General features: G+C 41.7%; 1 protein-coding gene across 1 annotated transcript in view; it reads right to left on the bottom strand.

Moving 5' to 3' along the window:
- ATP8A1 (ATPase phospholipid transporting 8A1) overlaps positions 1-13,174 on the bottom strand; it is a 236,293-nt gene extending 223,119 nt beyond the window's left edge. The window contains exon 1 of the mRNA XM_065877682.1: positions 13,078-13,174. Within this exon, the coding sequence (XP_065733754.1) occupies positions 13,078-13,126 (49 nt within the window). The 5' untranslated portion in view covers positions 13,127-13,174. The remainder of the gene's footprint in view (positions 1-13,077) is intronic.
- Between the last annotated feature and the right edge of the window lie 1,392 nt (positions 13,175-14,566).

Raw genomic sequence — 14,566 nt, 5'->3', positions numbered from 1 at the left:
TTACAAAAGTAGGTAGGTTAGCAAAATCTAGAAAAGACACTGCAGAGAGGCTCATATTCATCAAACTCCCAGAGTAGATACAGCACCAGCTAAAAATAAACTGAACGTGTTTACTCTTCATTTGGTTGTACTGAACTGAATGTTTAATTCAGAATTTTAAAGTCTTCAAAACTGAATAACTGAGTATCAACGTATGAACTTTATCATTTCTGAGGGGAAATTTAGAGAAGTGTAATTAGACCCATTAAGTAACTCGGCAATAGACAAAAAATCTACCAAAAAAATATCCATATGCTCTTGGTTTCTTGGCTGGCAATCCACATGACTTTATACAATCTATTCCTTCTCCTCTCTGCAAACAAGGAAATTCAAGGATCTACACCAGTGTTTTTCCACACTACTGCACATCAGAATTACCTGGAAGATACAATATCAATGCTTGGTCCATATGCCCAATGGACCAGACTGACTGATTCCATTGGTCTGGGATGGGTCCAGGCATCAGTACTGCTTAGACAATTCTCATTTGATTCACTGTGTAGCCAGGGTTGAACACCACTGATGTACACATGACTATAAAACTATCCACATCACACAAGCCTTCCACTGCCCTGACCACAGTGGACACACTCTGCATTAAAGATGGCAGAGTCATTCTTCCTCACGTCATTTCTCTAACCCTGACTCACAAATGTGGGGGAAAAAAAAGTTATGAAAGTCGAGTGAGTCCACTTGAGAACATTCATCACACCATTCTGGCATTAATGGTGGACTAAATCCAACTTAAGCTTAAGATATAAAACAGCACATCAAATTTGGGTAAAATCTATAGAGAGAGATCTGTTTCATTTCTTTGGTCAGGGATAGGACATGGTCTGATTTTAAAAGTAGAGTGAGACAGACGAGAATGGGCTTGAAAGGGTCAACGAGTCACAGCCATCAGGATGACAATATGGCAGCAGAGCAAGGGATCCAGGAAAAATGGTCATGGACTCAGAACCAAAATGGTGCACTCAGAACCAAAGAACTCCAACATGGGGCAATGAGCATGTCCAGAGGAGCTGGCCAAGGGCAACAACGGGGAAAGTGAAAGCAAATGATACTCAGAGCCCTTGGCAGCCTGGTTTGGCACTGAAACTCCTCACAAGTGCAGAGCCCTGGAGTCCAGGCTAGCATCAGGGACCAGGGTCTCTTCTCGCAGAGCAAGGCAGGGCCCCCAGTTCCGGAGCTCTAAGTTGCTGTAACAAGCACTCAGAGTCACGGAAATGGTGACAGCGTGGTTCAAGTCACAATCCTTAAACTGCTAAGTCATAGCTCCTTAAGAGTCTCCTACTGCTAAGGTTTTCAGGGCTGGGGCAGGGCTAACTCTACATGGGGGTGAGGGAGGGAAAAGGGGAAAAGATGGGCTGCAGATGCTAGAGGGAGATTTCTTCTAAACCAAGTTGGCTTTAAGACCAGAGTTAGCCACAGTGACCTAAACCAATTACAGAAGCTCAACTATTCTAAACTGGTGTCAGAACAAACGATCTTTCTGATTCACCCCTGCAAACCAGTTTGCTTGCTTTACTCATGAAGGCCAATCTTGTATTATAATTAGGTCTGGCTCACTGAACTGGTTTCCTGGTCCAGAGCCTAGATTGCCTTTGGCTTTCTTGGCAACAGTCTCCGCCTAAATTGTCACCTGACTAACCCAGTCCCATGAAGTACAACCCCAAATGGATCAAGATAAGTCATCTTCAAAGATGGCTTAAGCAAAACAACAGAGGCTCAATTCAAAACAACTACTTCCCTTTGCCCATTGAATGTGTCAATGGCCCATGAAGCCAAGTTCTTCAGTCCTCTTAGATTAACAAAATTGATGGCAATGATGTATATAAAAGCATAGTACCCGAAGTTACTATCCTATGTACACACATTTTATGTTAACATTTAAATGAAAACTAATAGGAAGGTAGGGCAGAATGGTTTTATCAAATCTGTTTAAAACGAATTGGACCAAAACAACAGGCTTCAAAAGATGCCACAATGAACTTACATAAAACCTCTAAATTGCCATGAGGGCTGGGTCAAAAGCAGTATTATCTAAGCACTAACACATTTTGTGAGGTATTATGAGAACACTGGAGAAGGTCTTCTGTTGGAAAGAAGTAAGTTAAAGGCTTAAATCTCTACTTAAGAGAGAAGTATATCTACACATGTACTTTTAATAAGCTTACTTTGAGCCTCATTTCCATTATAAAATGTTATAGTCTAAAAAACTCTAGTAAATCCTTACATGTAAGCCCAAGCTAAAGGTATAATCTACAGCTGTGCTGTCCAGTAAGCAGCCGCTAGCCACATGTGTCAAGTGGGCATGTGAAATGGGACTAGTGTAAAGTGAGATGTATTGTAAATATAAAATATACAGCAGATTTAGAAAACAGTACAAAAAGAGAAGAATGCAAACTACTGCATTATTAATTTTTGTATCAGTAACATGATGAAATTGTATTCTGGATATATTAAGTTAAAGAAAATATATTATTAAAATTAATTTCACCTATTTTTACAATGTAGCTAGAGAATATTTAAAAGTACATATGTGTCTAGTGCTTATGGCTCACATTTTATTTCTCTCAGTGCTGATCTAAGGCATGAATGCCAATTTGATAATAAGTAGATTTTACAGAACAATTCATTAAATCCCAGCTGGTCTAAATTCTGACCCCTAACCCTAGCAAAAAGGATAAAAAAGAGCAATATCTTGGCTATTATGTAAGGGCTACGTGAAACCTTAGAGGTAGTAAGTTGGAACCCGAGTCCACAAAACTTCAGCACATAAAAATAAACAAACCTCGCTGAAAGAAGTGGTGTAACCAAAATATACCTGGTAAGTCTAATTAATTGAAAACCTTGTTTAAAAATACTTTGCTTTATGATATATAATTTTAAAACCTACAGAGATGAAAATTAACTGAAAAACTATTTAAAATAAAAGAATTCAGACTGATGGTCAGTTTCAAAATCAACAGCTTCCACCTTACATGTGCTAACAGTCACAAGAACATATAATTTTAGAAAGGATGCCATTCACAATATCTTCATAAAATATAAATCGTCTAGGAATAAATCATTAAAATGCACAGGATTTATTTAAAAAAACTCTCCCCAGCACGTAAAAGAAAAACCAATAAATGGAGAAAAAAACTAAGCTTAAACAAGTTAGTATACGAAAGATGTCAAGTCTCTCAATATAAATTTATAAAATTAATGTGATACCAATAAATATCCCAACACATTTACTTTATTCAATGATGCACTCATTGGTTTAAATGGAAAAAATAAGCATGAAAACAGCCCCCCAAAATTAGAGGAAAGAGCAGTGATAGGACAGTTATGAGGACAATTTTTATTAATTGCAATAAAGGAATTTGATACTAGGGGCCAAAGCAGACCGAAATAGAGAGGAAAGGTAGAGAAAAGGGGAGGGAGATACTGACTCCAGTCCAGCGACTGACTCAACTATATATGTAAATTTAGCACATAAAAGAAACACCTCAAACCAGTGAGGGGCAAATAGATTATAAAATACATGATTATCATGTCAGATAATTGAGAAAAAATAAAATTAGACCCCTACCTCACAACCATAACAAGATAAATCCTACAGGAATTACACATGTAACTGTTTAAAGTGAAACCTAAAAGTACTAGAAGAAGAAAATATAAGTGAAAAATTATCATTATCTTGACACGAGAAATATGACACTAAACCAGAAATTTTAAGAAAGAAACTGAAAGACTATACTTTATGAAAAGTAACTATGGGGCTTCCCTGGTGGCGCAGTGGTTGAGAGTCCGCCTGCCGATGCAGGGGACACGGGTTAGTGCCCCTGTCTGGGAAGATCCCATATGCCTCGGAGCGGCTGGGCCCATGAGCCATGGCCGCTGAGCCTGTGCGTCCGGAGCCTGTGTTCCGCAATGGGAGAGGCCACAACAGTGAGAGGTCCGTGTACCACCAAAAAAAAAAAAAAAAAAAAAAAAAAAGTAACTATATACATGAGAAAATACCAAAAAAAAGTTAAAAGATAAACTATGAACAGAGAAAAGAGTTAATGTCTTTAACATATGATAAGCTCTTAAAATTCAATACAAGATAATCTTCATAAAGGAATGTACAATGAATAAACAATTCAGAAAAAAATAGAAATAATTATTAAACTAATCAAAATGCATTCAACCTTATAAGTACAGCAATGTAAACTTAAAGAGTTTTTTTTTTCTTTTTTTTTGCATCGCATATTCATAAGGATAAAGAAGACTATCCGGTGGTGAAGGGGTAAAGGAAAAGGCACTCTTGTTCATTTTCAGTGAGGCTGTAAACTTGAATAATCTTTCTTGCATTTTTTTTTGCCCTCATTATAAAAAAAAGGTACATACTTTTGTCCCAGAAATCCCTTTTCTCAAAGATTTTCACAAAGAAATAATCAGAAAAGTGTACAACAATGTATAAAGGTGCTTATTCAATTAGGTCCTTTAAAGGACCTAAATACCCACCCACAGAGGATTCCTTAGTAAATTATTATACAATAACATGTATAATGCTAATCTGCCATAAAATTCATGATCCATGCATTCAACAAATAACTACTGAGGCCCTACTAAGAGCCAGGCAGTGCTCTAGGCACTGAGGATATGAGTAGTGACGGTAGACAAAAAAATTCCTTCCCATGGGAGAAGGTGGTCAAAAGTACAATACAAACTTCCAGTTATAAGATAAATAAGTTCTGAAGATGTAATGCACAGCATGGTGACTACGGTTAACAAGACTGTATTGTATATTTGAAGTTGCTAAGAGAGTAGATTTTAAAAGTTCTTATCACTAGGAAAGACAGCTGTAACTATGTGAGGTGATGAATATTAATTAATCTTATTGTGGTAATCATTTTGAAATACTGTATATACAAATATCAAATCATGTTGTACACCTTAATCTAATATGATTATGTATCAATTATATTTCAATAAAATTAGAAAAAATAAAATTAAAAATCCCATCCTTTGTGGAGTTTACATAAACTATATTTGACAGGCAAGGATGTCCATGAAATACTAAGTGGGAAAAAAAGTTTAAAAGTAATGTGGAGTCTGATCTGATTTTTCTTAACAAATAAACATATTTCTCCTCTCCTGGAAAATAGTTGGAATGGATTAAATGTTAACATATATATTAAATGATTGTATTTGGATGGCACAGTTTGGGGTGATTTTTACTGTCCTCTTGACACCTTTTTGCCACGTGAGTTTTCTTCAATGAGCAGGTGTTACTTCTACAATCAAGAGAACAAATTTAAGCTCTTCTATTAAAAACAAACAGTTACCTGTTCATCTGACAAACATGGAGGGCGACTATATGGCAGGCAAAGCTTTAAATGCAGAGAATACAGCAGTGAACAGATCACAAAAAAATCGCTCCCTTTGTGGTACTCAGGTTCTGGTAGGAAGATATCAAGTAGGTCTGATTATAACGCATCTGTAGGTCATCTCATCTCTAGGCCATAAAATTCATTTAAGTCAACCAATATCTGAGCTCCTACTATGCCCCAGGCAATGTCCTCAGTATATCAGTAAACAAAACAGACAAAAATCTCTGCCTTTAGGGAGCTTACTACCCAGAGGATAAGAGAACTGAAAGATGTGGGTTCCAGTGAGGAGTAAAGAATGAAACTGTCGGGCTTCCCTGGTGGCGCAGTGGTTGAGAGTCCGCCTGCCGATGCAGGGGATTCTGGTTCGTGCCCCGGTCCGAGAAGATCCCACAGGCCGCAGAGCGGCTGGGCTCGTGAGCCATGGCCGCTGAGCCTGCGCGCCTGGAGCCTGTGCTCCGCAATGGGAGAGGCCACAACAGTGAGAGGCCCGCGTACCTCACACACACAAAAAATAATGAAACTGTTGCCTTTACTCACATTCTAGTGAAACTATGTGAATAGAGACCCAGGTGGCAAATATTTCATGAACTTCAAAAGTACACTCTGATCTCTGCAAACTTTCCTATGGCTGTAAGGTACGCAAATGATTCAGTTCTCATTGTCTTTGAAATGATATAATGAAAAAAAAAGAATGATGCACTATAGACTAGAAAACCTAAAATAATTCAGTTCTGCCACACTTATTATCTCCAGGATTACTCTAAGCAAAATTACATGTATTGGGAATTCTCAAATATTGATCACATGAAGCATCACTATGTTCACACACCCTCTCTGTGAAAGGGTGTCATGTCAGTTGTAAATCTTTTAACTCATTTCCATGGTTACTTTGGGGCATCCTTCATTCACCACACCTTTTTGTCCCACCATTCAATTAGCTGGCACACAGCAGATGCATAATACATGCTTGCTAAAGGAACAAAGGATCTTAGTCATCTTTTACTTGGACAAATGAAACAGCCTTCTAAAGGTTTCCTTTTAACAATTCTTGCAGAAATCATCTCCATGCTCCTTTTGTTATCTTTTAAGTAAAGGAAATGTAGTATTCTTTATAATTACAAACGTTTTAAAGGTGCCATTTACACAGACCAGGCTAGGAAAACAGTCCGTAGGACGATTCCTAGATTTATCACTTAGCACATGTTTTACATAATCAAATGAATGTCTTACATTTTAGCATAATATTCAACAGAAGAAAATGCAAACCATTGGATATGGTATGTGTTTTTTTTGTGTGCATTTCCTTAGTTTCAAATAATGGTCCTTATTTTGTAAATTATGAGCTCTAGAACACCTCTTTTATTCAAGGAAGAGCCTTTGACAATCTGATGGTGACGGTACCTGTCAGTTGCCAACTCAATAACCATTTTCCCTTTTTCTTCTAGGAATAAAACACTGAGTAATGTGCCAGATAGAAAACTCCATTTCCCAGCTTCCCTTGCAGAAGGGAGCCAATGCAAAATAAGCATTAGCCTTTGTGCGGTACTTTGAAGAAAACCCCTTGGTCTCACACCCTTCCTTTTTCTTCCTATCTGGGACTCCTACACAATGGCTGGAACCCAGTAACCAGGTTATGACTTTATGGAAGTTATATACTCAGGATGATGAGGCAGAAAGACGTAAGGAGCCCATGTCCCTTATGACTTTATGTAGTAGACATAGCTCCCCTGGACTGTCTTCATGTTAGTTTTACAAGACTGAGAAAAATTCTATTTTGTGTAAACTGTTATTTCAGTCCCTGTTTCTAGGATTCCTAATGCTGAATTCAGAGACTTATTTGATTTAGCTGGAGGAGAAAGTGAAGAGACCTGTAATTCTTAGCCTTCTGCTTTATCTAGTCTTGCGTTCTGGCAAATTTATCTACTAACAGGGTTTCAACTATTATCTCTGAACTTGAGATTCCCATTTGATTTTACCCATATCTAACCTCCGAATTTCAAAGTATCCTCAAAACATGTCCATTTGGATGTCCCCCAATCACTTCAAAATTTGAATGTATATCTTCTCGTACTGTACTGACCCTCTTTCTCAATTTCCTTATCTTTTAATAGATCTTCCCAATCAATCAGGTTCAAGACTATAAAGCACAGTTCCTGAAAATGTTTCACTTGCACCAGAATATTCTGGGCAGCTCATTAAGAATGCAGTCCCATGGCAGATCTACTCAACAGAATCGTCATGAGGCAGCCCAAGAAACCGCAGTTTTAATGGGATACCTGGGATCTTGTAAACATTAAAATTTGAAATTACTGCTTCAGAATCTCCTGTGGTATATTCACTATATCATTATGTCCTATGATGTGACCTTTGTCACCTCATTTCCTACTCTTCTCCCCCTCCCTGTTCCTTTAACACTCCTCTCTCCTGTCTTGGGGCCTGTCGGGAACATTCTTTCCCCAGATTCCCACCAGGCTTCTTTCACCTCCTCCACCTCAACTTTTCAATGAAGGCTAGCCTAACCAACCTATTTAAACTTGCAATTCATTCATGAACCTTATGTATCTTACCTTTTCTTTATTTTTCCCACAGCACTTACCACATAACAAAATCTATAATTTGTTAATTTTTTGTGTTATCTTTGTCTCTTGCCTCACTAGAATGATAGCACTTCCAGGGCAGGGCTTTTTCTATTGTTTGTTCACTGATGTATCTCAAGTACCTGGAATGGTACTTGCAGGAGTTCAACAGATATCTGTTGAACACGTTAATGAGCTACTGAGAAATATCTCTAATTCCTCCCTTCCCAGTGTCACTGCTCCACTCCAATACTAATCCTGGCCTTTGTCATTTTTAGATTTTTTTTTAAAAACAACAGAGTGTATTTACAGTGTCATTTCCTCCAAACCATCCAACATACTTCCAGGCTTATCTCTCTAAGACACTGTTTGGGGATGTCACTCCCCTATAATGATTTGGCTCCTAACTGGCCCTGTTAGAAGTATTATACATTGGCCTCATGCTTGCATGAGAATTGAATTAGATGAACTCTAAGATCCTGCTTTTCAGATATTTGATTCAAAATCCGAATGACTCATCTTGGCATTTAAAATGCTCTGTAATCTAGAAGTATTTACTTATCCAAATTTACATCCTATTCCTTCCAAGTTTCCCTTTGTTCCTGGCCAGTTTCTTTAAGAACTCTCAAATAAGCCACGGTCATGTTCACTGCTTTTTCAATTGGTTACTCTCTACCCTCAATGCCCTCCTGACTACTGAAATAGATGGCATTATCTTGGAAGCTTGGTACTCAGACTGTGACCTGCAGGCCAGCATCACCCAGCATTACCCGTGAGCTTGTCAGAAATGCAACTCCAGCCCTACCCATTTAGAAGCTGCATCTAACAAGATCCCCAGGTGATTTGTGGGCATCTTAAAGTTTGAAAAGCACTGCATGAGCACTCATTTCAAATCATTTCTCAATGGAATGTTTGCTCAGCAGACCTCGTGTTCTTATGTCTGATCTGCCACAGCTCTTTGTTACCCATAGCAGGCACGCTGTTTAATTAATAACATCCCCTGTTAGACTATTTATTTCTTTTTTTAAAAAAAATAAATTTATTTTTGGCTGCGTTGGGTCTTTGTTGCTGTGCACGGGCTTTCTCTAGTTGTGGTGAGTGGGGGCTACTCTTCATTGTGGTGCGCGGCCTTCTCGTTGCGGTGGCTTCTCTCATTGCGGAGCACGGGCTCTACAGTGCAGGCTCAGTAGTTGTGGCGCACGGGCTTAGTTGCTCCACAGCATGTGGGATCTTCCTGGACCAGGGCTCAAACCCATGTCCCCTGCGTTGGCAGGCGGATTCTTAATCACTGCACCACCAGGGAAGTCCCAGACTGTTTATTTCTTATTTCATGGAAGTTCTTTCCCCTCAATTTGGTTATAAATAGCTTGCACACAGAACAGCCATGCATCTGGCCAATCTGAATGCAGGGAACAGAAGCCCATTCAAGTCACTTCAAGGAAAAAAAGGGCCTGTTCTAAGGCTACTTGGGAACTGGGACTAAAAGAGTCAGGAGGGAGGTGCTCCAGGGACTGGCCACCCTCTCTCAGCATGTGTCTCTCTGCCTCATTCTCTCCATCCAGTTCATTTTCTCTCCTATCTTCCTCTCTTCACGCAGTTTGTTTCCTCATACTAGCAGCATTTGCACAACCTATTACAGCCAGCCATTCTCTCCTCTACCAGCCTATTCTCCTCTGCCCCTTTCTGCTTCAACCTTCACTCTAAGCCTCTAAGCTTAACTCTTCCCATGGGAGAGGTGATCACCACAAAGCATCTTTCTGAGCCAAAACACAAGCTTTGAAGTGTTTGAGCCACCTATGGATTCTCTGCTCTTGGGTCAGGAGCCTGTCGTGGTCCAACCAACTGAAGCCAAGGACGCTGCTGTTCAGAACAAGGCCTTTAGGCAGCAGGAGCTGTCAAAAGAGACTATTCCTTAGGAAAGAAAAGTGTGGGCAGGGCAGGCAATGAGCCACATCGCCAGCCCACAGGGTCATTATTGATTCTGTCCTCACCACAGTCCAGAGCAAAATGCTGAGCACATAATAAACTGAACGAACCAACACGGGGGGTAAGGGTCATTCACCAAGTGCCACTATGCCCCTGACACTGTCCTGGATGCACAGGGAATACAAAGATTAAATAAGAATCAGTCACTGTTTTCCAAAGCTGTTAATTCAAACGTGTCACTGAACTAGCTACTTGACCTCTGACACGCACCTCAACCACTTGGGCCACAGTTTCCTCAACTATCAGATGGGACCATCTTCACCAATCTCCAGGAGCACTGTAAGGTCCTATAAGGTAATCTTTGTAAAAATGCTTTGAAAAATATACATGCCAATCAAAAACAATACTGTAGCCTCTCAGTACTTAATGAAATCCTCTCATATGGCATAGGTTTTACGTTATTTTCTGGTCCTTTCTCTTTTCCCATCTCCCATGATATAGAATCCATCAACTGCTATTATTTGAAAGAACAATCCCGGTATTACCACTATATTTTCATTACCTGAATGGCTCACTCAAATGATGATTAAGAAAATTCATTCACTATTGTCAAAAAGACAACAAACAACAAGTGCTAGTGAGGATGCAGAGAAAAGGGAACCCTCATGAATTGTTGGTGGAAATGTAATCTGGTACAGCCACTATGGTAAACAGTGTGGAGGTTCCTCAAAAAATTAAATATAGAGCTATCATATGATCCAGCAATTTCACTCCTGGGTATTTATCCAAAGAAAACAAAAACACTAATTAGAAAAATATATGTATCACTATGTTCATTGCAGCATTATTTATAATAGCCAAGATTAGGAAGCAACCTAAGTGCCATCAGGAGATGAATGAATAAAGAAGATGCAGTGTGTGTGTGTATGTGTACATATAATGGAATATTACTCAGCCATAAAAAAGAATGAAATCTTGCCATTTGCGACGACATGGATGGACCTAGACGGTATTATGCCAAGTGAATTAAGTCAGAAAAAGACAAATGCTGAATGATTTCATTTCTATGTGGAATCTATAAAACAAGTGAACAAACATAACAGAAACAGCATCATAAATACACAAACAGGTGGTTGCCAGTGGGAATTGGAGTGGGGGGTAGAGACACAGGTGAGGAAGATTAAAAGGTACAAACTTTCAGGTGCAAAATATGAGTCATGGGTATGAAATGGACAGTGTGGGGAATATAGTCAATAATTATGCAATATCTTTGCATGGTGACAGATGGTAACCAGACATTGTGGTGATCATTTTGAAATGCATAGAAATATCAAATCACTATGTTGTGTAACAGAAATTAACATACTATTGTAGGTCAATTATACTTCAAAAACAAACCAACCAACCAACTCATAGAAAAAGAGATCAGATTGGGGGTTATCAGAGGTGGGGTATGGGGGGAGGGGAAATCAGATGAAGGCAGTCAAATGGTATAAACTTCCAGTTATAAGATAAATAAGTACTAGGGATGTAATGTACAACATGATAAATGTAACTGTTTATATATGAAAGTTGTATGTTATATATAAAATTTGTTAAGAAAGTAAATCCCAAGAGTTCTCATCACAAGGAAATTGTTTTCTGTTTCTTTAGTTTTGTATCTATATGAGTTGATGAATGTTCACTAAATTCACTGTGGTGATCATTTCATGATGTATGTAAGTCAAATCATTATGCTGTACACCTTAAACTTATACAGTGCCATATGTCAAATATAGCTCCATAAAACTGGAAGAAATAAATAAGAAAAAAAAGAAAATGCACTTCACTCAAAAGTGTAAAAAACGAATGTACACATTTTTACTGTGTGCATTTAAAGACAGCACTATCATTTATTCAATGTGCATCTATAAGGTGCCCTGTATATTTTTTCATTATATTACAAATGACAATAAGAATGTACTAAATCCCTAAGTAGGATACAGGTTAGTTTTGACTCTTGTGTGGCCTTCTCCCCAGAGCAGTTTCACTGAGTACTTCCTAAGTGCTGTAATCCAAAAATCATAGTTACTAGAGCTCAGAGCCCCCATTTTTTAACATGGGGGCTCTGAAGAGGAAAAGTAATAAAATGGCCTGTCTCAAACCCCTATAATCCAATTCTCCTAAAATCTGTATCTTTTTTCCTAAAAGCACTTTACCACTTGCCAAACATTAAAGGGGGGAGGGGGCGGGGGTGAAGGATGGACATCAGTGATGTTGTGAGAACATGAGCCACCCTTTATAGGATTCAAGTATGGGTTTATGTGACAGAAAAATAAAACAAAGCTCCAGATATGCACTGTTTTGGCTTCGCTATGAACAAAATGAAAACATATTTACCAACTGACTGCCACACGCTAGGCCGGATGCTGAGGGCTCATCAGAGGATGAAGACAGCCTAGGCCCTCCAAAAGCTTACTGGCCTTTACCCTCGAGCATCTGTTGCTCATTGCTCACAAGTGTAGCCATTCAACATCTGGCCCTGGGTGGAGCAAAGAAAACAGCTTCCACCTTGCTAAAAAGTCCGCTCAGCTGGCCAAAAGGCAGGTATCAGGTAAAGGGAAAAACAAAACCTCAGGCGGGAGCTGGGTGAGACTCCGCTGCAGGAGGCGGAACTGCAGAAACTGTAATGCACAGCACCGGCTGAGCGCCCAAGCCCAATTAAGGCTCCTCCCGCTCGGAGAGGCGAGGGGCTGTGGATCAAAGGATCCTGCAACCTGGGAAAGGCAGATTCAGTTCCCGGGGAGCCGTGATATGGGGGCTGCAAAAAGGTGGGCGGCTGGCTGGAGCTGTGCTCCCTAGAATGGAGAAGCAGACTGGAGACAGAGTGGTTTGTGCACTAGTGGGGAGGGAGGTGGGCAGGGCGAGAGCGCAGAGACCCAACAGTCACGCTGCCGTGTAAAGCGAGCCTTGGGGATCCCTCCGAGGACACCAATTTCGGGGCTCTGCAGCTGGAAAGGGGTCTGCACTGATGGCGGCGCAGGGAGAAGGGTTCGCAAACACACACACACTCACACTCACACTCTCTCTCTCCCTCTCTCTCTCTCTCTCACACCGCCTGACCCTCGGCTGGCCCCGAGCCGCCCCCGCGCGCGCTCCGCACCCAGCTTCGTGCTGCGGCAGCTACTCACCCTCCGCGCGGGAGCGGATCTCCGACACGGTCCTCCGCATGGTGGACATCGCGGCGGCCGCCGCAGGTGGCTCTTCAGACCAGACTCTGCACCTGTCACGGCGCCGCGCGGACGGAGGATCTGGCTTCCCCGCGCCGAGCGCTCAGCAGCCGCGCGGGCCCAGTTGCCCACCCAGGGCAGTGCCGCTGCCGGGCGAGGCCCTCGCACACCGGCGGGAGAAGGAGGAGGTAATGAAGGCGGCGGCGTCCGCAGAGCTGAGCGAGCTCTGCCTGCAGCCACGGAGGGAGCGGCGAGGCAAGGGGCGGAGCTTCGGCGTCTGCGTCGGGGCAGGGATCCTCAGGACGCCCACTCACTCGCACAACTGCAGCGCTGCGGGGAAGGCGGGAGAGGGGCGGGGAGAGACTCCGGAGAGCCTCCTGCGCCCCGCCCTGCTTTGGACCGTACCATCCCTAAGTGGGGAGAGGCAGATGCCGGCCTCTTCCACCACAGGCGCCCTCGTCCCTCCCCGTGGCTTCGGCTCTTCCTATCTTTTCTCAATGCTTTTCTGCTTCTTCCAAGGCTTGGCCAGAGAGGAAGGGGTACTGTGGCTCCTGCATCCTTGCAAATCCTCTCCCGCCACCCTCTAGTTTTAATAACAATGGAGTCGCCCGTGGTGCGGAAGTGGGGTTGGGTCTGAGTGGGCTGGAGAGCGGCGAAAGGGCCTGGGGCGTCAAGGGCTTGGAGCTGCGGAAAGGCACTGCGTGTTGGCCACCTCCGGATGCAATTCTATCCTCCATGCACCGCCAACAGCCCTCGCGACCTGAGTCGCGCCTGGTCCACGAGCAACAGGTTCTGAGGCCGGGGTCCTCGGGCGCTGGTGGCTCCTCCTGCCCATGGTGCTCATGTGCGTCTGGGGCCGGCCTGCGGGTGGCCGGGTGCATTCAGCTAGTGCGTGTTCTGCAGACTGACAAAGCTCTGGACTTGCAGTAAAGTCAACTATTGGCCCAGGTGCTTCAAATTTTGCGTTTAGTCAAACATGCAGGAAGTTGGGAGCAGTAGTTTTACCTGAAAAGGGGAGAGGGAGCCTAGTATAAAGTCCGTAAATACATTAAATTTTAGTTTGCCCCATATCCTACAAATAAGGGTAACTTCGTTACCTTTTATTTTGTATAAGGAGATCTATGCTAACAAGTTATCAGAACAAGTACGGTAGTTTTTATTTATTGTTGATTTCATCTTTAAGTTAGGCTGTAAGGTTTTATATATTGAATAGATCGTGGCGAGCCGCTGAAATGGCGAGAAAGGAATAAATTGAGTTGGAAACAATTTGCTGCTTCTCTCATCTTGTGCTCTTCCTCCAGCACTCGGTGGAAGAGGGCTTTACGTGGAGGCGTTTATTGTGAACTTCTTTCAGGTCCTGAAGGGAGAGATCTGGAAAGGTTTGAACAGAGAGATAAGTGATTATTCCCAAGCCTCATGAAAAAATAAAACCTTGTGATAGCATCTTATC

The sequence above is a fragment of the Phocoena phocoena genome, chromosome 5 (genome assembly GCF_963924675.1).
Source record: "Phocoena phocoena chromosome 5, mPhoPho1.1, whole genome shotgun sequence".
Taxonomy (NCBI): Eukaryota; Metazoa; Chordata; class Mammalia; order Artiodactyla; family Phocoenidae; genus Phocoena; species Phocoena phocoena.
The sequence above is the reverse complement of the archived record's forward strand: the minus strand, read 5'-3'. Positions and strand labels throughout refer to the sequence as shown.